General features: G+C 50.6%; 9 protein-coding genes across 9 annotated transcripts; 5 read left to right on the top strand and 4 right to left on the bottom strand.

Annotated features, from left to right (window-relative positions):
* Positions 1-2,212: 2,212 nt before the first annotated feature.
* LRP88_03633 (ubiquitin carboxyl-terminal hydrolase) lies at positions 2,213-3,011 on the top strand (the record flags this gene model as incomplete). The annotated part of the gene is made up of 2 exons (XM_083240247.1): positions 2,213-2,588; positions 2,641-3,011. 2 exons carry the CDS (start codon positions 2,213-2,215, stop codon positions 3,009-3,011), a joined length of 747 nt encoding a protein of 248 aa, XP_083103537.1.
* Positions 3,012-3,402: 391 nt separating this feature from the next.
* LRP88_03632 (ADP-ribosylation factor family-domain-containing protein) lies at positions 3,403-5,619 on the top strand (the record flags this gene model as incomplete). The annotated part of the gene is made up of 4 exons (XM_083240246.1): positions 3,403-3,406; positions 3,454-3,667; positions 3,723-4,259; positions 4,422-5,619. The coding sequence occupies 4 exons, from the start codon at positions 3,403-3,405 to the stop codon at positions 5,617-5,619; spliced, it is 1,953 nt and encodes a 650-aa protein (XP_083103536.1).
* A 2,106-nt stretch (positions 5,620-7,725) lies between these two features.
* On the bottom strand, positions 7,726-8,752 carry LRP88_03631 (heme-dependent oxidative N-demethylase family protein; the record flags this gene model as incomplete). The annotated part of the gene is made up of 4 exons (XM_083240245.1): positions 7,726-7,860; positions 7,914-8,431; positions 8,480-8,608; positions 8,662-8,752. 4 exons carry the CDS (start codon positions 8,750-8,752, stop codon positions 7,726-7,728), a joined length of 873 nt encoding a protein of 290 aa, XP_083103535.1.
* Positions 8,753-9,872: 1,120 nt separating this feature from the next.
* Positions 9,873-11,399, top strand: LRP88_03630 (heme-dependent oxidative N-demethylase family protein; the record flags this gene model as incomplete). Its single annotated transcript, XM_083240244.1, has 3 exons — positions 9,873-10,362; positions 10,411-10,873; positions 10,934-11,399. 3 exons carry the CDS (start codon positions 9,873-9,875, stop codon positions 11,397-11,399), a joined length of 1,419 nt encoding a protein of 472 aa, XP_083103534.1.
* A 223-nt stretch (positions 11,400-11,622) lies between these two features.
* LRP88_03629 (transcription factor domain-containing protein) lies at positions 11,623-12,444 on the bottom strand (the record flags this gene model as incomplete). The annotated part of the gene is made up of 1 exon (XM_083240243.1): positions 11,623-12,444. One exon carries the CDS (start codon positions 12,442-12,444, stop codon positions 11,623-11,625), a length of 822 nt encoding a protein of 273 aa, XP_083103533.1.
* Positions 12,445-14,276: 1,832 nt separating this feature from the next.
* Positions 14,277-16,029, top strand: LRP88_03628 (uncharacterized protein; the record flags this gene model as incomplete). Its single annotated transcript, XM_083240242.1, has 2 exons — positions 14,277-14,391; positions 14,546-16,029. The coding sequence occupies 2 exons, from the start codon at positions 14,277-14,279 to the stop codon at positions 16,027-16,029; spliced, it is 1,599 nt and encodes a 532-aa protein (XP_083103532.1).
* A 124-nt stretch (positions 16,030-16,153) lies between these two features.
* Positions 16,154-18,355, bottom strand: LRP88_03627 (uncharacterized protein; the record flags this gene model as incomplete). The annotated part of the gene is made up of 1 exon (XM_083240241.1): positions 16,154-18,355. The coding sequence occupies one exon, from the start codon at positions 18,353-18,355 to the stop codon at positions 16,154-16,156; it is 2,202 nt and encodes a 733-aa protein (XP_083103531.1).
* A 978-nt stretch (positions 18,356-19,333) lies between these two features.
* Positions 19,334-20,638, bottom strand: LRP88_03626 (uncharacterized protein; the record flags this gene model as incomplete). Its single annotated transcript, XM_083240240.1, has 1 exon — positions 19,334-20,638. One exon carries the CDS (start codon positions 20,636-20,638, stop codon positions 19,334-19,336), a length of 1,305 nt encoding a protein of 434 aa, XP_083103530.1.
* Positions 20,639-22,615: 1,977 nt separating this feature from the next.
* On the top strand, positions 22,616-23,085 carry LRP88_03625 (S-adenosyl-L-methionine-dependent methyltransferase; the record flags this gene model as incomplete). Its single annotated transcript, XM_083240239.1, has 2 exons — positions 22,616-23,007; positions 23,055-23,085. 2 exons carry the CDS (start codon positions 22,616-22,618, stop codon positions 23,083-23,085), a joined length of 423 nt encoding a protein of 140 aa, XP_083103529.1.
* Between the last annotated feature and the right edge of the window lie 3,922 nt (positions 23,086-27,007).

Raw genomic sequence — 27,007 nt, 5'->3', positions numbered from 1 at the left:
AGACAAAGCCAAAAAAGGGAGAGTCAGTGACAGGAGAGGCGTATGTCTGTCTGTCTCTGGCCAGCCCGGCGGTAATCATGACGCGAGCCGGAAAAGATCCGTGCGGACCGACCAAGAGATGGGGGACCCAAAACCTCCATGGGATGGGATGGACAGGTACCCGCTAGGAAATAGGGAGAAGGGATCCGATGTTCAATCGTTCAAGGATGAGGTGCAGTAGCGGGCTTTCTCCCCCCTCTCTAGCGGCCAAGCCCAGTTGATTGACAATTGACAGCCTGGCCCGTGGCAGCCTGTGAATGGGCTATGAAATGCATGCAAATACCATTCGACAGTATTCCTCTGTGGTGATGGATTCCTCAATGAGACATGGCAGCCTAGTTGTGTCTCAGGACAATCTATCCACCCACCGCTTTTCCCCTCTTTCTACAGTCCACCAGTAGGTACAGAAACTCGACAACTGACAGGGGGCGTTTGACTTGCAGTCAAGAGGGTGGTACCCCTGAACTCTAGACCCGCCCCTTGAAAGGGAACCTAGGAACCAAGAAAGAAAAGCTGACGCAGGGACCAGGGGCTCAGACAGGACCGGACTATTCAAGTGCCACGAAGCAGAGATGACGACTGGACTGCTTGGACGAGACTAGTTTGACCTGAAGGACGCCAGAGTATGCTTTGCAGGTGCTGATCGAAAGCCGTCAGTTGTCTGGATCCATCCCCCTCAAACGTCTAACGCCATCAAAACTGTTCGCTTTGGTCTCTAGAACGCTCAAACGCCTGCTCCGCTCAGGGACGAACGAACGGGTCTCGGCCTCCGGGGTCTTGGTTCGCCGGTACGTGCGCGTGCGCCGTGCTACCTGACACTTGACTCCCACTTTGGCGAGCGAGGGGGTGTATTGAAACCCCCAGCGAGTCATGCGAGTCATGTCTCGAGTCCACGTGGAGGACATGGTGATGGGGATTCTCCCGTCTAGCGCGGATCCAACCTTGATGCCAAATTGGGGGGGGGGATCCGTGCCACTCTCCTGGGACGAACGGTAGGAGTTCTGTGTCTGTGGTTTTTGTGGTTTTGTCATCTTCAAGTCTGTCAGGAGGGTATTTGCGTCTGTGTGTTAGTGTGGCAGACGTGAGCACCATTAGCGAGAAAGACTCGTCTCTGAGACATTGAGGAATCGACAAGCAGCTACCCGAGTCATTCTAACCTGGCTTGCGAGGTGGTAATATCGCCTGCTACCGTCCCGACCAGGGCGGATTCCTCTATGGTTACCTCGTTACGAGAAAGCTAGCTAGCTAGGCTGGTCATCAACTCGCGGGAACGGCCCGTCCATTGTTTTGCCCTTGATGCCGGCTCCCGGTGTTTATGTTTTGTTTGTGCTGTGTAGTACCGTGATACTCTTCACACGAGTGCACCACAGTCTTGAATAGATAGCAAAAAAAGATCTGCACGTCGCATCGTGAATAGCGATCTCAATCATGGGTGGAGGTACCCTCCCAAATGATTGACGTCGGCGGTCGTCCGGAGGGCTGAAAGCGTCGGGGCCAGATTGCGACCCTCGTTAAAGAAAGGAAGATGAGATGAGATCGCGTCCAGGCACGTGCAGCCCGTGGAACCGGTGTTGCGGGTTTTGTGCAAGACCCCGAGGCCAAGGAAGAAACCGTTTGTGGGCTAGTGGATAGCTGAGCGGTTGGGGCTAGACATGGCAGCTGTAGATCAAAGGGAGGGACTAGCGAAACTTTGGGTGACAAGTGTGAGTCGAGGAAGATGGTTTGAGAGATGCGATTGGAGAAGCTAAAAGGGGAGGAAATGAGGTTGAGTCTGTGGTTGTTGGACGTGAGTGATGGTGTTGAACAGGCTGGAACAGATTACCCTACAGCTTCGCAGAATCGAATGATGCCAAGAGGAATACAGCCTTTGCAATGCTACCCTTTCCAATAACACCGTCTCTTATGATACTACAAGTGTTAATGCTCGCAAAATGCCACGCCTTAAAAGGGCAGATATAAACAATGAGGCGTGTTTTATCTTGATGATCCCCCGCTTGAGCCCTGAGCCACTCGCTGCAGGCAGTCGGTAGGCGACGTCATGGCAGACAAGAATGCCCCGCGTTTGGCGGGGGCCAAGAACACCAAGTTTCAGCTTCGTTCTCAGCACATTCAAGCTTCATCATCCATCAACAGCTCGCTATAGCTTCACATACGGATACGCAAACCGCCCACCATGTCCTCGACAACAGACCCCAACCCCTCCGACGCCCGCCCGGCCTTTATCCCCCTCGAGGCGAACCCCCAGCTCATGACGACGCTCATCCACAAGCTCGGCGTGTCGCCGGCCCTCGGGATGCACGACGTCTACTCCCTCACCGACCCGGACCTGCTGGCCTTCATCCCGCGCCCCGCGCTCGCTCTGCTGCTCGTGTTCCCCGTGAGCGCCGCGTACGAGAGCCACCGCATGGCCGAGGATAGCTTGGTGGACGAGTACCGCGGCAAGGGCGATGCGGAGCCGGTGCTTTGGTGGCCGCAGACTATTCGGAATGCGTGTGGGCTTATGGGACTCTTGCACGCTGTGAGCAACGGAAACGCGCGAAACTTTATTGGTAAGATTATTCCTATGTGATTGTCTAGGCGTGCATGTCTAACGCGTCGCAGAGGAGGGTTCCACGCTCGACACGCTCATCAAGAAGAGCATCCCCCTCGGCCCCGACGGCCGCGCCCGCGTCCTGGAACAAACCCCCGACCTCGCAACAGCCCACAAAGAAGCCGCCTCCCAAGGCGACACGCCCGCTCCCCCGGCCGAAGATGACGTTGAGCTGCACTACGTCTGCTTCGCTAAGGGTTCTGACGGCGGACTCTGGGAGCTTGACGGACGACGCAAGGGACCGATCCGAAGGGGAGATCTTCTTGAGGATGAGGATGTGTTGAGTAGCAAGGGACTTAGCCTGGGAGCGTTGAAGTTTTTGGAGAGGGAGGGTGGTGATTTGAGGTTTAGTGCTGTTGCGCTTGCTGGGTCTGTTGATTAGATGGACGGAGTTGAGATACCCAAAATACAAGGATGCCTAGATAGCAGGATATGGCTTGCGAGCCGTTGGATATGCCTGCAATAGCTGTCTCAATCTGCGATGGCCGCAGAGGTCAAGAGCAACATCTCTACTGCTCAATCTACAAAAAAACAAAAATAGCCAAGCCTCGCATCAATAGTAAAATGTCAAAGCCACACTCGTGTCAGAAGTTGCAAGCCATTCTGACAGGCTGGCGTCTTAGGCGCGTGAATAGTCGACCACAAGGCAGATTCTTGAAGCCACGTCTTGAGAGACATTAAGCTCCCCACTTTGTGAAGGCAGCGACTTTAATATCAACTCGCCTTTGTCCTCAACAATCCTTCTTTCTTCATAATTGATCAATTCTGACAAGATGCGTAAGTTACACATTGATGTTGAAGTTGGGCATCGCTGACTCTGCTAGATATCGCTCGTTGGCTCTTGGGCAGAGGCCCTGAACACAGCGGGCTCATCATTGGCAATGATGCGTCTGGAAAGACCACCATGCTCTACAAGCTGAAGCTGGGAGAGATAGTCACGACAATTCCCACCATCGGCTTCAATGTAGAGACCCTTGAATATCCAGATGGCGGCAAGATTACCCTCTGGGACGTCGGAGGTGAGATTTGCCTGTCTTGGTATAGATCGCGTACTGACTCTTGCAGGATGCGACAAGATCAGGCCTCTAATCAGGCACTACATGCAACCAGATCGCTTCCTCATCTTTATCCAGAGCTGTGGAGATCTAGATCCTGATAGGATCGAATTCTCTTTAGAGTATCTCCGCATGGGCTTGGCTATGATGGCTGATCAAGGCTGTCGACACATGTTTATCCTCTTCAACAAGCAAGACCTCCTCCCGCCCGACGAGAGGGATTCCATCGTCAAAGGTATAAGAGCCCAGATTGAAAGAGAGATTGCGCCTTACCTTGGGAACCACGACATCAGGATCTTGGATTATCCTGGTTTGTGCGCGACGTCTGGCGAGCAGCTTTATCCTGCTATGGAGGAGATTAGGCAGACGATTCAGCAAATTAAGAAGCCCGCACAACCAGACACCAAGGCTCAAGTAGCAGAACTGGAGAAGGGACCGAGCGACACGGAACTCATTGAACGCGTAAGAAAGGCCAATGCCGATGCTGTTGACGCCGAGAGCTTCTGGACGTCATTCATGGATGGCAGTCTGAACTCGTGGGATCACTACACTCATCTGAGAGCTGGCTTCTTCGTGTTACATGATTGCTTCGCTAGAGGATTCGGCCTTTTGGAGTGTGCCGACGAGTTTATGGCTCATCTCAATCGTCTCAGGCAAGGAAACCCAGAGCGATTCCGCAACACTGCGCACAAGTACGTGTACCTTACCCGACTGTGAATTACTTCTAACGTCAATAGAACCATGACGATCTTTTGGCTTCATCAGATTCAGATCGCGGCTGTCAACTACCAAGTCAACAATGGACGCGACAAGTTCCCGGACAGAGGTGAATACGCAGAGATCGTCCTCTCGGCGCCGTGGCTTATGAACTCTGGTCTTTGGAGGTCGTACTACTCCAAGGATCTGCTTTTCACGCCTGAAGCTCGAGAGAATTGGCATCTCCCGGATCTGCAACCTCTTCCGACCCCCACTCAAGCCAAGGTAGAGGAGGAACAGCCGCACACTCGACGTCCTGGGAATGATGTGGATAGACTGCCACGTTTTGCATTCTCGGTCGTGCAAAAGACGCTCACCTCAAAGCTTAGGCGCGGAGGAGTTGTTAAGCAAGCCCTTGAGGCCTTGCAGTCGTCTACCATTCGCCTTCGTGCCTCCGATCCGTCTGTGTCGCCATACTCGGAGACACAGGCGTATTTCTGGGTTCAGATTGTCCACGCTTATTTACGATCCTTGGAAACTGAGACATCCAAGGCGTCAAAGGGTACTCGATTTGAGGGATCGGCCACGACTCTCACTTTTGAGGCTTTCAAGGCTCTCTTCGACATTACTGGAGACGAGTGGCGCCAGTACTATTCGTCTTCAGTCTGGCAGGGCATTCCTGCGAGGATGAGCTTTGTGAACCCTGACAAGAAAGCTCTTCCCAACGTCTTTGGCATGCCTTCCAAGGCAAAGATTGACCTCGCCCGGTCGCAGATGGTCAACGCCGTTAGCCGTCGCTTCACCAAACCTTCCGGTCTACCTCCGCGCGAGGACCTTGACTTTTGGGCTGCAGTTCTTATTGATGAGGCAAAGCTCATACCTGAAGAGGAAGTCATCGTTGCGAACCATGCCAGCCTGTTACGCTTCCTTTATCAACGACTGAGCAAGCGTTCTGAGGAAAAGAGCTCTACGGTCGCGGCGCGGACGGCGCTGGAGCTCTCTTCAAGCATGGGCTCGACGCAGAGCATGTTCTGGGTCCAGCAGGTTCAACTCTGTCTTGCTGCTGGAAAGTCAGCATCCACGTTTGAAGAGTTTGTGGCTGTGAATGCGCATCTGGCGTATGAGGATCTGCCTTTGGTGTATTACTCGCCGCAGCTGTGGCAGAGCGCCGAGGTGAAGGAGATTTATGTCCCGCCGGATCGACATTCACTTTCAAGTATTGTGCCTGGTGGAAAATGAGCGAGGACAGGAGGTCTTGACATTATGATGAGCGACGGGTCTAGGGCTGGTTGTTATGAGTCTGGCGCAACACATCTGGCCTTCATCATCGCATAAGGAATAGAGACATAATTAGAAGAGACACTATATGAATTCATTTCATCTTAGACTCCTGTGTTTTCTCTTTGATAAGTGTTAAATGTATCTATTAATATAAAGTAATAAGGAGTTCTTAAGAATATCCAGGTAGTTTAGCTGAAGCGACGTGCTCAACCTCACACAGCTGGCTGTGCCATTCGTTCCAGGGTTCCGGCCCAAGAGCAGCTTGATGTCTTGGGCACGGCAAGAGAGGGCGGTGGCAATGATAGCACACAGTTCTCTCAAGTGTGACTTAAGAGGAATGTTCTCAGTCTCCTGGGCCGGTCGTGTGGTGACGTGCGAGCAACTTGTTGCTCTTTTGGCGACCTGTGGCGGTAACTGTGCGAATAGGAATATTTGGTGGAAGGCGACTTGTCCATGGTCCTCGAAGCCATCGAAGCGGTTTCCATCTGCCTTAATCATAATGCCACCGAACTAAATAACTACGAGATGCTGCTCGGCTCTGTGAAAGACCGTCCTGGCTAGGGCTTCTGCTTATGCTACCCCAAAGATATCAATTAATGTTTCTTAATTTTATGATGTTTCCAAAGCACTTTAGGATATTCTCGGTATGATTTATTTATGAAAAGCAATAATATTTCGAAGAGGCTACAAATAGCGCCCTGACGTTCTGGTGTCTTATTTGCTTCTTTGGACCTTAGGGCCGGCTTTCAAACCGACTTTTCCATCCATTCCCAAATCTCGGCCGCATCCAGGCCTGTTCGCCGAGTTTGCTCTGCCTCGATATCTTGGGTACGGCTAGAGAGGGCGGTAGCGTAGATAATCGCCTACTGGATCTGAATCGCTCGTTGAAAATTTGGAACATCGGCTGTAGGTCGAGAAACCTTGAAGACTGAGCCAGTCCCGACTGGCCTGTGGGTATGGACATTGTGAGCATTAACACAGTTCGTTTTAGAGCACGCAGTGCAGTTAGGCGTGTGACAAGACTGCGTGTGCTATCCATAGAAGTGCTTCAGGTTGGAGGAAAGTTTTGTTCTCTCATTCTGTTGTGCGACGAGGCTGATGGGCTTGCAGGCTCCATCTTGACGTCGCCTCTGTATGAATCGTGGCATCCATACGAGTTGTAGCTCGACCGTTGATAAGCTGCTGTGGTCCTGAAGAGTTGCTCCCAGAAACTTGAGACCGAAATAGCCTCGTCTCCACCAGTCATGCAGCATCGGGCTCAGACAGGTCATATTCCATACGTGATCAGATGACCCAGGTTCAATGAGGGAATCGAGCGTCATGTGAGTGGTATAGCCTTGAGGGAGGCCGAGGTATTGGGCTAGGGTTGGCCTCAATGCCTTGATGAGGGCTCGATGGAAGGCCGAGGAGCAAGGAATGATGTGACAGACGTTAGGATGCGATGCCCCTGTCACAATGCAGACACGTTTATTTAACGAGAGGCAAATATCTTTCTGGTTTGGGTGTATTGCAAAGTTTATTTAACAGTGAATAATGTGCTGAAAGGCACTGAACATGATGGCTTTGCTGGGTTAGTAACTTTATTTCTCTTGATCAGTTGTCTTGATGTTGCCTTCCGAGCTCGATGATTAACTCGAGGCGCACCGTATACTGGTCCATAGGCATAAGAGAAGCATTAAAGCACCCAAGTAGCGGTTCTGGTAGAGCTTTTCTGTCTAGGAAGCAAGGTAGGGGATTGATCTTGGGAGGAAGCAGAAGCAGGCAGTGGCCAACTGGTTAACAAACTATTTTTTGGACTACGTTTTAATCCATGTACACGTGGATCATGACCGCAAGTATCTGCAAACGGCCTCCCCCCATCTCGGTGCACCCTTATAATCCCACATTTCCGGCACATTGCCCTGCCGGATCCCCTCAATGGCCTCTGCAAACTCGGGGCCCTGACCCTGCGCTTTGACGTTGGTGACTTTGTATAAATAGGTCTTGAAGCTGAAAAGGATGGCCTGGGTGTTTGAGAAGCGAGTTAGGGTTTGCAGCTCGGATCGTAGAAAAGTCTGAAGTCTCTTAGCAGGGGGTGTCTTGGAGAGCGAGTGTTGGGGGACTTGCATCTTCTATGTTTGGTTCACCTGGGCCATCGTAGCTCTTGATTCGGTGGTTTGCTTCGCAGTCAAACAACTCGGGGTGAACTTGCACCGACCACTGTGAAATTTCTTTGTGAGTCTCTGAAGAGTTGCCCATGATTTGTTACTCACATTCTGTCGTTTGATGGGGCTACCAACTTGCAACTTTGCAAAGAATCGTTCCATACTCGGCCCAATCTTTTCATACCCCGGAACAGGCTTGTGAATGTCCTTCAAGAGTAACCCAAGCTTTTCCGCTGGATCGAAACTTGAAGGGAAACAACAGACGTAAGCGACGAGCCGGTAACTGTCAGAGTCTGGGACGAGCAGGAATAGCTCCTCTTCTACAATTTCGCCGAGATTGAGCAGCGCAGATCGAACGTCCTGGGTCTTTGTGGGGAAGGATCTGTTGGTGACGAGATTGTTGAAGATGGTTCTGTCTTGGGAGAGCTGAAACATGGTGGGATATCGGATAGGGAGGTACTGTGTAAGAAAGTAGTCGTAAATCTCTAGCACAGCCTGTTCCCCCGCTGGTAGGAATCCACAGACTGTGTCTTCATGCTTCTTGAGAATCTCTCGGCGCTGGTTGACGCGATCCAGATAGTCGTGGTCAATGGAGAGGAGTTCAGAGGGAGTATCACGCCTGATGCCTTTTCACACAGTTAGCTGGTACTCGGAAGATAGTATGAGATACCTACCCATCGAGATGTTGTATTTAGGCTTGAAGCCTCGAAACTGAGGTGGTTTCTTTGTCCTCCAGTCAAAGTTTTCCAGGGGCGCAATGGGTGCTGGCTTTTCGTCTGGATATGGCAGATTTTGGGTTGACGCTGTTTGTTTTCGACGGCTCACCCAAGTCTTGATCGTAAAATTCTTAGCATACTAACTTGAAGGCTTTCAAAGAACTTTGTTACCTTGGCGTAAATCAGGCAGATGGCGAGCAAGATGCCCGCTGCGAGTATAGGAACTTGCATGGTGTCAGGGAGGGAGTGTACAAGAGACCACGAACAATCTCGTTCTGATGACTTGAAAGGAATGCTTTTTCATTTTAACTTTTAGGAGTGCGCAAGGCATTTATTTATCTGACTCCGTCATCCACCTCGAGACCCTCCTCTGTTCATACTTGGAGGTTGTCTTGTACCGATACCGCTCCTGTGGAGTTTTCTCGCGGGGCCTGCTACTTTGGGCATAGCGTATTGACTCAAGAACATCATCTCCATCACGGGCTTGTCCGGACCTTTGGTATGCGTCTACAGTTGTACAGTATTACGTATTTTGGTAAAATTCATGACCGAATACTAGGAGTGAGTGGGTTGTTTCATTGAGAATCGTCGATGTCTTGTCGGGTTGTGGTAGTTGAGCTTGTGACATGACACCGTCTACAATTCTGTATGTTGAACTTGGTAGAGATCCGTTGCCATTGTTCGACGGTAGACACCATTCGTTAACCTCCAACTGTGACCTGGTGTCTCTTAATTTATCCTTGCTTGAAGCACAGGCCGCGAGCATCAATCATTGCCAACATTTCCTTCATCTGTTAGGATCGAGTTCACACGGCTCCAAAGTGCCTGAGGATCCTCGCTTGCATCAGTCTCCACAAACGCTATCGTTAAACCGGCCCGGGCCAAAGCCAAGAGCGTAGATAATTGGCCAAACAAACAATCACCATGTCGATTTATCTCGAGACGATCAAATCCCGAAATATCAGACTTCTGATTTGCACAGACAAACAACATGTTCCACTCGGCAGTCCTCGAAACGCCATGACTTCACACAGAGGTGCAGATGATGGCCATCAGATGACTCCACGTTGCCAAGCTAAGACTGATATGGGAGGTGGGGGGAGAAAGTATGCACCTCTATCATCTTTCTTTAGCTGTGGGCTAATCCGAGAAGAGAAGTCCTGGCGAGAAACTTTGTTCCTGTGTGGCTTGGGACAACCTTCGCGAGAACGATACCGGGAACCCGGAATCTGGGATGGGTATAAGAGATAGCTAAGATGGCTGGTCTGAATCATTAATAGAGTGTCGGTAAAAGAGTGCAAACGCCTCGCCTAACCCTTATAGTGGATTGCCACTGTGTGGGATATTCATCATGTCTTTTGCTGTACAACCGCCCTTTCTCTCCTCGGGGGTTTTGTCTACAGTATGCTACGTCACTGTAGTCCTCTTTGCTGTCTACTTCATCCGAAGATGCAAAAGTGCCAGGGAAGAGAAGAGTCATAGCTTGGCGGCGAGTCCAAAACGCTCCAAAGCCGGGCAAGATTACTCTGATGTGTTCCCACCATCGCAGCGCCCAGCTCTGAGCAGCTTCGACTCCCGATTTCCTCACGCCGATCAGAATGTGGACATATCGAAGTTGTCGAGGCTGGTCCTCGGAATGGATGAAAACCACGCAACTGCAAGCCCCGAGCGCTTCATATACAGCGGGTTCACCGTTGGCGATGTCTTGAAGTTGGGCAACTTTCCCGACTACGCAGCTCTGTCAGAGGTTCCTCTGCCAAAGCCAGTGGAGGATTTTGACATCAATACTGCCCAGCCTAGACCTTACAGGCCTCTGAGATGGCCCTACCATCAAACTATGTGTAAGAACCTCCCCTTGACTTGCATCAACGTACTAAATTCGGCGATAGCGTTCCAGAAGATGGAGACAGATTACTGGATTGAGCTTGACAACATGTACCATCGATACATTCAGGAACGAAAGAAAATCTTCGCCAAGAACGGAAAGGATATTCTGAATGCGTTGCCTGGGTCCGAGTTGGCGTGTAAGGAGCTCACGGAAATGGTGATACATTTCCTTTGCGCGCGGTATCCCCGCTACTTTCAACTAAAGGGCAACACCTTCATTAACCATATCTTCGGCACTGAATATGACCTTTCGACAATTGACCCGCTTCACGTGTTGTTGGAAAACGTCCCCGAAGACTTTGCCATTATGCTTCGAGACCCTCAGACTGGAAGATACCACTTCCGTGCAGGTGTCATCTGCGCATCAACTGGATGGAGTCTAGGGACGAAACTCGGCTTGGGTCTACCTGAGATCCATGAACCTGTCCCCGATTATAGGGAGAAGATGCAGCTGAGTATGGATCGGTGAGTAATTTTCGTGAACATGGCCAAGAAGAAATGTCCCATCTGATCTGACACGTCCAGATTTTTCACCAAGATGCCAGTGTCAAAGCCTATTCAGAGAGGGGCATGGGGATTTGAGGTTGGCCAACATCTGTACATGCCTCCAGAAGACCCTGGTCTGAGCATCCGGGATTCCCAAGATCCGTCTCTTCGCCTCGAGGATCTATACTTTCGCGTCGACTGGCAGACATTACGCCGACTTCCACTGTCAGGTGCCGTAGTCTTCAACTTCAAAGTCTTCTTCACCCCAGTGACTAGCTTGAAGGATGAACCGTATGTTCCCTCGTTGAGCCTCAAGGTCATCAGTGATAGCAAGGAGAATTTGATACGGTATAAGAGCGTTTGGCATGTTGAACACATACTCAAGCCAGCCTTAGCCGAGTATGAGAGGTATCAGATTGAGAATGGAATCATGGAAAAGGACTGGCAGCATCAAACGCTGCCCGAGAGCCCATTCTTTCGGGGCTGGGAGGCAAAGTGGAAGTAGCCGAACTCGAAACCGGACCGATGAGGTTTGTCTCACAGTTGAAATAGTCCCAGTCATTGAATAGAATGTATTGAATACACATGGCCGGACCGCAGCGAGCATATAGGGTTGGGTATCTCTTGGCGATGTTGTGCTCCGTACATGAAGTCGAGTCGATCGCTGCCAACGTATCCCTGACACTCCGTACACTGCTCGGAGATCGTAGATGACATAAAGAGGTGGCTCAAAAGGCAATAAATGTGCCAATCCGTGCTTCATTCTCTCGAGCATACTGTATCCAGTTCATACCCATTTCATACTCAGAGCTTCCCCACAGAGTCGTGAGAAACTGAAGAGCCGTATGGTTGCACCAAAGCCCCGTCACAGATAGCGAGTCGAGAAATAGTCTCTCAATGATGGACTGCCTTAGCTTGTCTCCACGGCACTCTGTACCGGCGATGAAGCATGGAAGAAACAAATCGTGGGAGAATGTATGCACATGTCCTGCTAGAACGGATTGCATTTCGCGGAGGAGGATGTCGATGGTGGATTTGACAAGCTCTTGGACTTTTTCGGCGGGAGCAAAGGCTTGATAGCTGTAGATGATGGTGGCGTGGTAATGTGCGCTGACAACAGCCTGGAAGCATTGACGCATATCCTGGTCCTCAGAGAGTGTGTTGGCTCTGGCAGACACTTCAGTGTAAGCGTTCTGAGCCCTTTGGCGCCATTCTTCCATATTCATGTCTGCCAGCTGTTGACCTCTTCGTCGAGCATGGTGACGTTGTCTCTCGACCGTTGTAATGTCGTTTATCACTCCCGTAAAAGACCATATTCTGGTATCGCCGAAGGGTTCGGATAATGACGTCGAGTCGTCGGTAAAGACGGAAATATTGCAAAGCGTGTCGAGATCAGATACTTCCTTGAGTATGAAGCTCTCGATGCCGTTTGGTGTTGTTCTGCGGCTCCGTAGGTTGCCGAAATTGATGAGCGTTCGACAGGCACGCAGATGGAGTTTCCAGTCCCTTGATCCGGGGATAAACGCCTCTGTGTAGCACAAAACCAGCATTGCTGTGAGAATCTCGACAAAAGACTGACTAGTTTGTGATTGTACTGTTCCATGGGATGGCTGTAGCTCAAGTCGCATCTTTTGATTCAAGACTCGAAGACTTTCATCCCTGAGCCACGTCTGCATCTGAAGGAGCCGTGCCGTCTGATCGGTAGTCTCGGTCGATGTCGTGTGTATATGAGCAGCTGCTAAACTGCTTATCGCGAGGCGGAGGCAAGTCGAGTTCTGGGCTAGAGGTAGAATCGTGTTTCGCCATGGACTGCCGGGGAGGTCGATCCAGGTCAGTCGAGGGATGACTCTGGTGCAGAAGTGGTTTAGGAGACTATTGGAAAGTGTGACTGATGAAATACTATGGACGAGATCAAGGTCTTGAGATGGATGGGGAACGTCTGTAGATGTTGGTAAATCAAGGGTTGTTTCTATTGATGAAGATGGGGTGTGTTGAGGTTGAGGACTGTTACAAGAGGCTTCGGCCTCAGCAGTTCTTCGTTTTGAGAGTTTGTGCTTCTTTGACTTTCTGTTGTCTTTATCCAGTACTGGAGTTGACTTTCCGGCAAACTTGCCTCTGCTTGCCACCCCTTGGTTCCATCTGAGCGGAACAGGATGATAACCAGGACAGTCCAGGTCTCGGCTGGCGCACTTGACACATGTCGGTAGGCTTCGATCGCACTTGATCCGTCGTTTGATACAAAGAGGACAGTCTTTTTAGTCAAGTTAAAGTTTGTATTGACAACTGTGGGTTTGGTAGACTCACCTTGAGTTGCTACTTGGCGGTTAGGACAAAGAGAGTCGAAACGGATGTTTCTTGCCGCCATGGCGGTAACTCGGTCGAATGAACAAGCGGAGCGCACTCAACAGCAGGTGTCTCGGATAATTCCGCCAGGTCCGTCTACTTGTCTGCCTGGAAATCCTTCGTCTGCAGGTTCTCACTGGTAGAGTCATGAGTTGTCAAAAGAAGAGGGGCTCCAAGGGCGGCTAATCCCGGATCTCGGCACCCACGTGACCCAGTTCACATGTCATGTCAATCGAGACAATATTTTTCGCCCTGCAAATGTAACGAAACATTTACCAAGAGCCAATTACGGCATAAGAATCTCTCCGATCAACAGTTCAAACTGAATAGCGCTTATTCCTTCAAAAGTCATGATTGAATCTCGGAGGCTTGGCGGCCTCTTTAGGGTTGCTCTCGTGTTGGTGTTGGTCCATGTTGCACGGACGATGCATGTCAAACGACTCAGACGGTGAGGCAAAAGGACTCAGGGATCCAATATCTGAATAGGAGGTCAGTCGAAGTTTGAGTTATTAGCTGAGAGAAAGCCTTACCTACAAGAAAGCTGCCTAGAGCCAAGCCTCTTGGCATTCCGAGATAGCCATGTTCTTCAAATGACGGAGCTGGATTTATGGTTTCAGCTCGATCTTGATTACGTCGTCCACCACGTACGCTGATCAAAAGGGGATGTTTTCATTATTTAAACTGGCCGAGACATGAGACCCGTTCGTGGAAAGGTCCAGACCACACAGCCACGCCAAAGACAAACGTCCCTGTCACAGGGCTGAAGCCAAGCACTGTCACTCAGCTGGAACCTTACCGGAAACGGCAAAGTATTCGTATCCTTTACGGTCCAGCCAATGGCGTCGCTCACACTCGGCAGACCCGCTATGTCTCCGGGATCATGTCCATGGCGCCCCCAAACCATTTAACCATCGAGGCAGCGCCGCCAAGGGTATCGTGTGAATTTCCCGAATATTCTTTACGGCCGCTGCAAGTCTGGCCACGCGACAGGTGAACCTCTTCCCTCTCCTTGATTGGGCCGCTCGTAGTTTTGTCCAAGATGGCTCCGCTTGAGCCTCAGCAACCACCACGCAAGAAGTGGACAAGGGCAAAGGCACCGCGAGTGAGGACTGGCTGTAAGACTTGGTATGTCGTCATCATTTGGTCTGTAGTGTGTTTGAGTGGCCATGTATGCTAACACCCCCGGTAGCAAGTTAGTTGTGCAGATAAACTCCCCGTGGTACATCCCTGTGTACTGATCCGCTCTCAATAGAATCCGGCATTTGAAGTGTGACGAACAGAAGCCCGTATGTCAACGATGTCAGAAAGATAGGCAGAAGTGCGACGGCTACGAAGATCCCAAAGCTCCCGTCGTCAAGGCAAGGAAGCCGTTGAAGCTGGTGCAGTACCAGTCCAAGCCCAAGCTCCCAGACTGCCGGGCCCTCTCGGCACTTAGACCTGCCCTGTCGATCGAGAATCTCGGCTCCCCAACCGACGCGGCCCTCTTCTACCACGCCCGGGAGTGTACTATTATGGATTTCGACGTGCTCTCTGGGTCCCTGTTTTGGCGCAACTTTGTGCTACCACTCGCCCACACCGTTGAGCCGGTCAAGCACGCACTCTGTGCCCTAGGCGGAGCACATCGTCGGTTTGTGGCTGGCTATCAGGGAGACGCCACGTCGACGTCATTGGCGACCGAGTTTGAGTATGCCTCTATTCAGAAGTACAACCAGGCCATACTACACATGAAGCCTCTCATGGAGGACAACTCTGAGATGAACCTCCAGACTACTCTCATATGCTGTGTCATCTTTATCTGCATTGAGAGTCTACACGGGCGCTACACAGAGTCGATACGACACCTCAAGGCTGGGTGCCAGCTTCTCAACTCTTTCCGGGCCGAGATGAAATTTGGGGATGTACCGTCATCCCTGTTTCAGCCCACGAATGGAAAAGAGGTCGAATATAGCTTGTTCGACCTCGTCACCGAGATGTTCTACCGGCTTGGACAAAATGTCGCCATCTATGTGGGAAGCGACACATTTCACGATCTTATCCTCCCTTTTCGCGCCGGCCACATGGGTGACCCCAAGACACCCTTTTCCGACCTCGTCGAAGCAGCCTTCTACTTGGAGCGCGTCGATGAGTTCTACGACAAGACTTATATCGAATTTGTTGCAGGCCCCCGACCAATCCGGCCCCTAGAGACGTCGTGCATGGGCATTACAGGGTGGGAGTTTGATTACCAGGCGGGAAAAGCCGCCCTGGATGCTTCGAGACGGGCGTTTGCCGTGTGGGATGCCCGCTACGAACTCACCAAGCGTGAAGAGAGGTACGCGGAGCCATCACCAGAGGAGAAGAGCGCCTTTGCGTCACTCGATATGCACCAGGCCGTCTGGCAGGCGCTGGTCAAGTTTGAGACGATCGAGCAGGTGATTCCAAGGGATGACGGCGAAAAGATCCTGAAGCGGGCAGAGGTGCTGGTTGAAATTGAGAACCGAAGACCGACTCCCGTATTTGCTTTCAACGGCTACTTGATACCGCTTCTCTCCCTCGTGTGCACATATTGCGAGGATGTCGACACACAGTTTAGAGCGATATCCTTGCTACGCACCGTTCGTCGGAGAGAAGGGATCTGGGATAGTCAAGAGGTTGCAGGTATTTACGAGACCATGATCATTGCTAGAAAGCAAAATATGGTGTCATGGGAGAATCTCCCCTGGGGCATACCGCAGCTGGCAGCAGAGCTGTCGTCGTTGAATCTATCTGATAGCTGTGGTTCTACTCCGTCGAGTACTGGCAGTTCTTGTTGAAAGGGAATTAACATGGAGTTTTGGGTAGCGAAAACTGAATAGCTTTGAATAAATTTATGGTGGATATGGCCACTGTATGAACACATCATTATGATACGTCCAGTCACTCCCAGGTCAAACATTATCATTGAAGTACTGCCATGATGGAAACGGCAAACATCAGCCCAGCCCAGTCAGTCTTTACGCCGGTCGCTGCATTGGTTATACCGCTATCCTCTTCTGTTTTGTTCTCTGCCCTTCCACCCGTCTCCTCGCTCTTGTAAACCCCCGTCTCGTTCCCCTTACTCTTGTACTCAAGAGAACCAACACCACCTGTAGACCCTACAACACAGATCCCAGCTCCCCAGATAGCCTCCTTGGCCGCCTTCCAAATCGTGTGCGGGTGGAAGACGTTTTCAACAGTGTAGTAGAGGCGGCAGTCACTGGCTTGGTATTGAAACTGGAGGGGTAGGTCGTCTTCTCCCTCCTGGTACGCGTTACGGAAGTTGACGTTTCCTCCATTGATAGAGATAGGGAATTGACCAGGATCTTGCGGAAGCACCTCCTTCAACCTTTTGACCTCCTCCTTTGATAGGAAATTAGTGCTTCCATCAGGCTTCATTGACTGGCCTAATAACTCCAGCACTTTGTTCGTCCATTGGGCGAGGCCTGAAAAAGACTGGGACTCTGCGCCGCGAACACCTCCCATGAGTTGCATCGGCTTCCCGTTTGGACGTCCACCGAAGGAAAGGGTGCGGACACCGCCAACATTCGTCATCAGGTTAACAAAGGTGGTGCAAGTCGAGGCACAAACGCCGTCGCCGATGATGATGATATTCTCTGCTTTGAAAGGCTGCGTCATGTTGATGGGTTGACCTCCATATCCTCGTATCGGAATGGCCCTGATAGAATTGGATGTATAGTTGTAGTTGGCGTAGAGCGAACTGACCTTGCCTCCCAACTCTATATCGTCGCCGAGAAACTCTTCCGCAGACTCAAAACCGGCTTCTTGGTCTGGTGTGACTTGTCCAGCGTAGGCCAGGGGGGCATTCATCTGAGCAGTCTCCTTGCTGATGCTCCCAAACACCTTGACTATACCCTCGGATGCCTCGTTTCGTCGAAATCTGGTGGCCGAGTAAGGTTCCTTCGATGGAAAAAAAAGTTTGAATAGGTCAAAAGCCCTGTCGATCTGCCCGCCTGAATTTCCAGATACATCGATGATAAGTTTGGTGTGTCCTTTGGCCAAAGCATTTGAGACGATTTCAGTTGCGGTTTCGGCAAACACCCGCGTTTGGTTTCCAGGCAATCCACCTCCAGCAGTAGTGAAAGTGGTGATGAGAATCACTGTCGTCTCGTCATCCAGGGTGTAGCCGTTGATCTGACTGTAAGGATCACGGACCAGAGGTTCAGGATATCCAGAAGGTCCCGACTGCTTCGGGGGCTGTACATAAGGCTTTGACTCGCCAGTATTTGCGGATCTGGGCTTCAAGTATGGGGATTGCTGCTTGTTGAGGCAGTAATCGTCAAAAACATCGCTGCCATCCCTTGCAGAAAAGAAGGACTTTCCGAGAATCGCAAGGGTATTTAGTGCAATACTTGAACCGTTCCGGAACTCGATCGTGGTGACGTCGGTACCTGGATACACGCCGTCCCTGTCGATAAAGGCACCAGTCGGCGAGGTATTTCCCGTTGCCAAGCTGGGTAGAGAGTAAAAGACTCGGTTATACCGGGCATCAGGATCGCGGCTTTTCAAGGGACCTGCAATCTCCTCGAGGTACGCGTTGACTTGCTTGCCATTGATCGACACGATAGGAGAGACCTGAACGATGGTACTGTTGAGAAGCAGAGAGTCTGAAAGAGTGTACACCTCGGGTGCCTGGATACCGTCCGTTGAGACAGACACTAACCCCGCGTCTTCCAGGCAAAAGTCGAATATCGAAAGCGTGCACGGGAATATTGCCAGGTGACCATCGTTGGCGCTGCTGAGGAGGTTGGAGATGGCAGTATCAAACTCGTAATGGCTCGCATAGTTCGTCCGGCCAATCTTCTCCAGGCCACCCAAAATATCGGTAGCCGATGAAGTATATGTAGCCGGGGGATCCTTGAGGGCGTCGACTGTGGAGTGCCATTGAATGTGTTTGCTGATCTCCTGAATAAACTTGCTGGCAAGATCTGAGCGAAAGGGGATGGACAGGAGACATTCGTGAGCCAATCGAGCGGGGACTTTAACGATCGAACTCCCACTCTCGCCGGATATCTCGGTGACGAGTGCACATGGTTCAGGCGAGGAGGATGCCACCAGGAGCGGCCATCCTAGAGGCAGTATCAGAGCGAGAAACAGCCGCATTATGAACGAACGAACGACCGCTAACAACAGAAACGCAATCCAAGCGCCAAAGCCGACAACAAATAAAGATTTATTACGCAAAGTGAACCCGCTTCCTTTAAAACATGGATCCTACCAACAGAAGAACTCTCCACCAAGGCACCCAGTTTTCCACTCAACAGCTCCGCCACCACGTGTATCCCTCATCCCTCGCAAAACCAGTTCCTTGCCCGACATGAAAAACCCTGATGTTTATCAGAGGCTGGGCTGTGGAGCAAGGAAGCGGTATTACGTGAGACCAGACCCGATTTGAACCACAAACAACCCTCGTATTTGTGCCTCGCCTAAAAGTCGAGATGACATGCCAAGACAGTAGCCAAATCTGAGTATATTTTGCGCCGTCGAAACATTGTAACCTGATCGTGGAATGGAACGGCGAGCGGGGGTGGACAAGGGGCTGAGGTTTGAGTGTCTCCACAGATACATCTACAAACATGACGGGACTTTGGCGTGATCGGTGCAGATAATGCAGAGGCAGGTATTCTGATAGGTTGGGTCAGTTTCACGAAGCAAGGGTATGTGAGCACGCATCCGAGAGTTCCGATGGCAGTTCACGGTTGTGGAGAGAAACATCTCTGCCACTTGTGGACCGCAACAACCATCAAACATATCGTATATGTTAGTTGTCACAGTCTAACTCGCGGCCAGTCAGAGACTACAATTAGAGTTTATTGACTCGGTCTTTGCAAATCACAGCCTTAGTCTCAGCTCAGTTGCCAAGCTGACCACAATGCCAAGGATCTCACTAGGTTACGCAGCTACTTGCTGACGGCATATGCACACCGGCACAGCCCATGCCAAGTGAGCTCGTCTCTATTCCCCGAACGGAATAAATGATGCGAAATGCCCTCAAAATAACCACGCATCACGATGAGAGACAGGTTGCCAAGGGATAAAGATAAGCCCTGTTTCTCGACAGGTCTCCAAGTTTAAGCAACCCTAGTAATACTGAGCACGTGGTTTGAGAGGGCCAGGATCCCTCAGCCATGCTTCGTGTTTCTTCCGAACGACATCCCACAGTCCGCCATCGAGCGCCTTTTCCGTGATCCAGTACTGACAAAGGTCTGCTGGAATAAGAGGCCATGTCTCCATAGCCCCGTCGTAGGCCTTGACAAGGGGTGCTTGAAGCGTGAAATTCCGAATATTTAGTCGGTTTTTGGGATCAAGCTTCTTCCATGAAGCAGCAAACCTTCTAAAATCAGCCTCTTGACCAATGCAATTAACTATGACCAAGGAAAGCTTCCGTGGGTATCGTCGTTTTCCGGGTAAGTACTCGAACCAGAGTCCCTTTATGTCCCATTTAGGCACTTGGTAGTAATGCGGAGTTGGCTTTGAAAGGACGACAGTTTCCAAGTGACGATGCTGAGCCATGGTGGCCCAAAGTCTCTCACCAGCCTCCTGGCCGAAGAGACAAAGACGGCGTAGCTTTGGCCAGCACGTGGACCAGACGTTTTCTTCCATATCAGGATCCAATGTGGCGTCGAGGAAAAGGTTATCATGGACGCTGACAAATTCCTCTAGGTTAACCAAGGCTTCGAAGCCTCGTCTTAGAATTCTGCGGATGCCTTTTTCGTCAGCAGCAGGATGGAGAGATCGTAGCGGCATGTCGATGATTAACGTCTTTAATATCGGTGCCAGAGTGGCGAGAATCCCATGTGTAGTCCGAGCTGTCTCAAGGTCGTTGAGAGGTGATGGTGGATACCGAAAGATGAAGGAGCGGACAGAGGAGTCGTCTGAGCTATCACTGATTTCCGAGCTATCATCCGAATCGGCGGGATTCATGGGTCCGCTCGGGTTGGACCTGTGAATAGGCGGCTCTTGAGGCTCGGTCGCCTGAGGCTCTGCCTCCTCGACGGGGGCTCTTGGCACTTCAGGCTCAATCTCTCCATTGGAATCCTGAGGTTCAATTTTTTGAGGAAATGGGGCGAGGAATAGCCTGGCTTCATCACGCACTTTCCGGGGTTCCCTGCGAGGGTAGTAGAGCGGATTTGCGAGGAACCGCATGAAATCTAGAGCTCTTTGCTTCGAGTCTATGCGAAGACAATATCGCCAGAGAAGCTTTGATGCCGTGGGGTATGTCGCCTTGCAAACTCTGGTAAACGCCAAAAGCCATTTCGTGATGGGATCAGAGGCTCGCAAGATGGCCTTGGAATCTTTTTGAATAGGGAGCTCAACGATCATGACAAGAATTTCTATCGGTAGCCGGACACGCCTTGGCCGCTCGATTATCTGGTGAGGGTTCATCCTGGAGGTGTAAAGGCGGCTGAGTGTTAAGAAGGTGTCACTGTGCGGATATCAGTGTTAGTATTCACTTCAGACGCGACAATGACTGTCAATAATGAATCAATGGTGCAAGACTTCTCGAATGAATGGGAATAGATGAGTGAGGATTGCTCTCAAGTCAAGGTCCAGATACGACGCCACGAATCCAGATGAATGACCGTGACGGAACCCCCAGTGCAGATTGATGCTTGATAGACACACGTACCTATGCCAGTTGATACACTGATTCGTAAGAGTATGCGACTTTTGATGGAAGAGGCTGACCCTTGAAGCTCAAAAATCGTTGAGATGTGGAGGGAGAAGATTGAGTCGTCCTTCTGTTCGTGAGACGCGGCGAGTCACCTGAGGACGATGACTAAGCATAAGGAGTCACCAAAAGCGCAACAACACGAACAAGGGCACCGGCTGGTTTTTAGTTGGTGCGCTGGCATCCATAGTAAAGGTAAAAAAACTCAAAATGATTTGGATGAATTGCGCCCGGGAGAGTGTAGGGTGGGCTAAGATGACATCCCTGACCCCAACCATTGAGGTCGGTGGGATCTGAAGTTGCCCTTGCGTCTGGCCAAGGGGTAAACACGTCTTGATGATCTTCTGGCACTAACCTTGTTCTTTAATTTGACCTGAAACCTTTACAATACTTTTCATTTTTCTCTCCTTCTACGGTTTAACCATGAGCTAAGTTCACCGCCATCATACGTTGTGATGTTTTCTTGAGTCCGCATGCATATGTATGTTGGTTTTGAATACAGGGACCAGCAGCCCAGCCTATCACTGCTATTCGACCAGAATGCCTCCCATCAGGGGTCCGTCCCCGCTGCATGCGGAAGGTAGCAAGAGAGGAGAGTCTTGCGAATGCGCGAATAAACAATCGTGCTTGTCATAAAAACCAGGACTTTCTCAAGTGTGTTTGAAACTGCAAAGTCGACTTAAGTCATTCTGGTACACTCAACATGGAGCGTCTGGAACCCGAGAATATCATTGTGAGTCAAAGTAGACTTAATTGTCTGGTTGTACTGACTGCAATAGCATGCCGATGATTTTGAGGACGGCGATTCTGTTGTCTCGGTGGTGAGTTTCCCCACGCTCGACTGAAACAAAGTGATGTCACCATCATCTTTAACGAAGAAGTGGTCTAACTTGGACAAAGCCACTGACAGATTCTCTTGTATCTTTAAGATCGAGTATTCTGCAGCATCAGCTTGAGAATGGGCGAACCTACCATTCCATGAGCGCTGGGAGTAAGACCCATGTGCCAGGCGTGGCTGGCCTTTGACTGATCTTGTAGAATACGCATATCCCAACGACAAGAGCGAAAATGAGCGCCTGGGTATAGCAAAACACTTGATCCAGCAATGATCGTGGCTGATGGGGCTTATCAGAAATCCAGCATAATGTCTGGCTGTTGACGCTCCAAGGGTCTCTCGCCCTCTGTCCTTTTGGGGAGAAGGGCGCCAAGCGAGTTCTTGATTTGGGTACTGGGACTGGGTGTTGGGCCATTGAATATGGTCTGCCACCGTTGAAAGTCTGATAGCTAGCCTATCGCTAACTTCCATAACAGCTGACGCCTTTCCAGGATCAGAGGTTCAAACCGCTGCTTCACTTGTAGATGTCTGGCTGATTTTTGGAACAAGTGATTGGCGTGGATCTCAGCCCGACACAGCCGAGTCTGTAAGTTATATCTTCGCAGTAAAAGCCTATACACTAATAAGGCTGCTAAAGGGTCCCCGTCAACTGCTCCTTCGAAATTGATGACCTCGAGAAGGAATGGACCTGGACTAAACCATTTGACTTTGTCTTCAGTCGTGTTATGGCCGGCAGCTTCCGGGACTATGACTCCTATATCCAGAAAGCATATAAGTGAGCGCCCCAGGAAATAGCCATGATGCTCAAGTTATCAATTGGGCCAAAAGCGCCCTCGAACCGGGCGGTTGGTTTGAGATGCAGGACATCGTCCTCCCCTACACAAGCGACGACGGCACGCTCCCCCCCGACTCAGAACTATGCAGACTCGGCAACTACTTCTGCGAGACAAGCAGCCTTCTTGGTCGCCCTATTGGTGTCCCTCTCAAGTACAAGAGCATGATGCAAAAGGCCGGGTTTGTCGACATCGAGGAGCGCCATTACAAGTGGCCACTGAGCGCCTGGCCCAAGGATCCTCACTACAAGGAATTGGGCGCGTGGACATTTGCCAACTTGGACGGCGGCCTCGAGGGTTTGACGTTGGCGCTCTTCACGAGGGCGTTGAAGTGGAGCAAGGAGGAGACGATGGTCTTTTGCGCCGAGGCGCGGAAACAGCTTCGGGATCTTCGTATTCACGCCTATCTCCCTGTGTAAGTTTACGAATGCTGCGTTTCGCCCTTATCTAACCATGTGGTAGCGTTGTTGTGTATGGGAGGAAGCCCGAGTAGAGTGAGCCTTAGAAGGGATGTGGATGGATTCTGTCATCTGACTCAGTTATCCCATCAAGGGCCAGGCTTCAACTATATCTTCCAGCCCTACATTTTCCTTTAACCTCAAAAGTCCCGGCAAGGATCTAGGACTTCATAATTATCGTCAACCCGACTGCCATTGAAGTCATGAACCACAACAACAAAACACACGTTGCAGGATTTATGAGTACATAATTGAGCTGGCCAGGGGTGCTTCGCGGGCCATTTACCATCGTTCTACTTTTTTAAGTTTATGTAAGCGCGTGCCAAACCCTGGGTCTTGGAAAGACGTTCAAAGGTGCCGCCACGAGATGCCTTCCTTTCATCAGTCTGTGGACATCACAGTCACGACCAAGAAACCGGTTCTCCTCTCTATTCAGGGTGATCCCGAGGACAACTACATGAGCAGCTGGATCTCTCTACAGGGTCAAAACTATGTCTCAATCCTTACCTTGGCATGGACCTATATTCTATCAGCCCGCTGGGCTGAGCTGCTGGCTGGGGAATGCTCCATCACTTACGCTGATGCTCAAGCTCCAGGGGGGTTGGATAGCGCCAGAGCATAGCCCAAACAGAACTACATCCTCGAAGTTTACCTGGGTGATCATAGCCCCGAAGAAGCTCGCTGCTGGGCTGCAGTCCTGGCATCAGGCAGGGGGTGGCATGCAACGATGATGGACGGGGATGAACTATTGGCTCCATGGTTTGCTTCATTGGAACAGTGTCCAGTTTTTGCTTTATCTGGCCAGCCAGACCCTTCGTCTTCGCTTCCAACGCAACACCTTGCCGCATCTTCCACCCAAGCTTTCCAGTTTCTTGACAAGTTCTGCCAGCCTCATCGCATTGAGGACCAAGGCTTGGCCGCTCTAGCCGCAGCCCTCCTGCTGCCCTCCCTGCAAGGAACACGATCTTTGTCTTTGCTAACACCAAGGCTCAGCCCTCAAAAACATGGATCCAAGTTGACGTCGACTTCCAGCCCAACGACAGGCCCCGCACATCGACAACTTCAGCATCTAATCCAGCACAGCATCTAGACAGATTACTAACCTTGAGCTGCCACACCAGAGGCATCGATTGTATTCTTTTCGGCGTCTTCTTCGACCCCGAAATAGAATGTAATAAAGCTGGACCATGGCTGCAAGGAGCCCTTGATGTCATAAATCCAATGGTAACGAACGAGCCTTGGATGCTCGGACTGATGTTCATGAATCGGTTGCCCCAGGCGGCCCATCATTCTCGGGCTTCAAGGGAAACTAGTGCGGCAGGTTGGATTTGGCCAGATCCCGACAGATCTTAATGCTGCTGCGTGGTCAGGCACAGTTCAGTCCTTCGTCCAAATGCCCGTCTCCGACCCTTCTCAACGATCAGACTTCGCGTCTTGAGCAGACGAATGTCGCCTTCTTTTTCTTTCTCAAATAGACTCTCACTCCCGCGCTCCAGTCTGTCAGTGGGCTCCGTTCGGCGAGACTTCTATTGATGAAGCGGATGTTGAGGTGCGACTACACAAAGACTGCAACGGCCATATGCTCCAGTACAAAGGGTTTGTTTGGGACTCTGATCATACCCAGCGTGAGATGCCTGTCTTGATGGATGTCTACTGTGCTTCAAAGCCCGACGCAAATGTCGAACCGAATGGGCAGGAGCATGATCTACCCACGCCCGAAGTTTTTAGATCATAGCAAAGAGTTCATCTCCAAAGTTGCGACTCGGAGTACATTCAACTGGCTGAGGCCAGACGGTTGTATGTCCCGGGAAAAGGAGCTATGAAAGCATGACTGGCTGGATATGCCCCAGAGCGACGAAGATGAAGAGCCTGAGGATGGAGAAAGTGAGGAAAAATTTTGTTCTCGTGTTCATTCGTGGATTGAAGGTTTAAAGGAGGACCCGTATGCTGAAATCTGAGAGCATCTTACAAGAACCTATTAGACGAGAAGATACTCAAGAAAATGCTCACTCTACGAGGCATCTTCTCACAGAGTATTAGTTCACGCAATGTGTTCTTTATTGTAGCTGAAGCCCGGCCCTTGATGGGTTAACTGAGCCAGAAGGCCGTATTAGTTCACCAACGCCATGCTCGGCTATCAACTCGCTTAGTCTATGTGTAACCCCAAACTTTTGTGCAGGCCATGACTCATGGCCTTCTGGCCAGGCATCGAGAGACTATATCAGCCGGTTGTATTCCCATGCTGCCGGGCCGACCAACACCCAGCTACTATGAGTGGCTGGCTATCTATGAGTAAGAGAGACGCCTTGGTCGTGGGATATGGTTTAGAGGGTGAACGACATTATTTTTTCCGAAACTACAAATATATATCTTTCAACCATTTGAATCCATCCACATAGCCACTGTGTCAGCATTGGGATATGATGCTAATATTGCTCTTTTTGATATAGTTGAAGCCCGGCCCTTGAGGGGACAACTGAGCCAAAAGATAGTGAGGGTAGAAGGCTTATTAGAGAGTCTTTGTGAATAGTTAAAATTTATTACCCTTACGAATTTGATTATGTCTTAACGTATATGATAAGCGAGTGTCACAGACAAGCGAGTGTCACAAAAATCCCTCACCTTACATCTTCTTCATTTGATCAATTGATTCTCAACCACCAAGCATGTCAGGGCCTAATACTGAGGCTAGAATCCTTCTAGCTCTTCAAGCCCTCCAAAATAACCCAAAACTAAGTATCCGACGCGCCGCAACGATGTACACAGTTCACTATCGTACCTTACATCGCCGGCAGCAAGGCATCCAGTCTCGACGCGATACTATCCCTAATTCACGCAAGCTATCTGATCTAGAAGAAGATATCCTTGTTTACTTCATTCTTGACCTAGATTCGCGAGGATTCCCCCCACGGCTACGTGGTGTAAAAGAAATAGCTGATCAATTGCTTGCTGACCGCGACGCGCTACCAGTTGGCACGCGTTGGGCTCATAACTTCGTCAAGCGGCACCCAGACCTTAAGACGCGTTTTTTTCATAAATACGACTACCAGAGAGCCAAGTGCGAAGATCCAACTATTATCCACGATTAGTTTCGGCTTATGGCGAATACAATCGCGAAGTATGGCATCCGATCAGATGATATCTATAACTTTGATGAGACTGGCTTTCTTATGGGCATGATTGCAAGCGGAATGGTTATTACAGGCTCAGAAAGGCGTTCAAAGCCAAAATCAGTGCAGCCTAGAAACCGGGAATGGATTACGGTCATCCAAGCGATCAATGCGGAAGGCTAGGCGATCCAGCCGTTTATCATCGGCGCGGGCCAATATCACCTCGCTAACTGGTACCGAGAAAGCAACCTCCCGGGCGATTAGGCCATTGCGACGACCCAAAATGGCTAGACTGATAACGAGACCGGTCTCGAATGGCTTAAGCACTTTGACCGATGCACAACCAATCGATCAATTAGTTCCTATCGTCTCTTGATCCTTAATGGCCACGAAAGTCACCACTCCATTAAGTTCGAGAGATATTATGAGGAAAAGAAGATCATCCGGCTTTGTATGCCACCTTATTCCTCTCATCTACTCCAGCCCCTTGATGTTGGGTGCTTTGGGCTACTTAAGAAGGCTTATAGTCGAGAAATAGAGCATTTGATCAGATGCTCTATTACCCACGTTTCAAAGACTAAGTTCTTTCCGGCCTTCTACGCCGCACATGAGGCCACTATGACGGAAAGAAACATCAGGGGGGCATTCAAAGGAGCTGGCCTTATTCCTCTTGACCCAGAAACTATGGTCTCAAAGCTTGATGTGCAGCTACGGACGCCAACGCCGGTTGAGGAGGTAGCTAGCCCCTTGACCCCTTGGGCTTCAAAGACCCCAAAGACTGTGCTTGAGGCCCAATCTCAGTCTGAATACCTTAAAAGACGGATTAGAAGGCACCAAAGCAGCTCTC

Source organism: Fusarium phalaenopsidis (genome assembly GCF_050370095.1).
Source record: "Fusarium phalaenopsidis strain FUZ10S chromosome Unknown contig_32288, whole genome shotgun sequence".
In the NCBI taxonomy this organism is placed as follows: Eukaryota; Fungi; Ascomycota; class Sordariomycetes; order Hypocreales; family Nectriaceae; genus Fusarium; species Fusarium phalaenopsidis.
The sequence above is the reverse complement of the archived record's forward strand: the minus strand, read 5'-3'. Positions and strand labels throughout refer to the sequence as shown.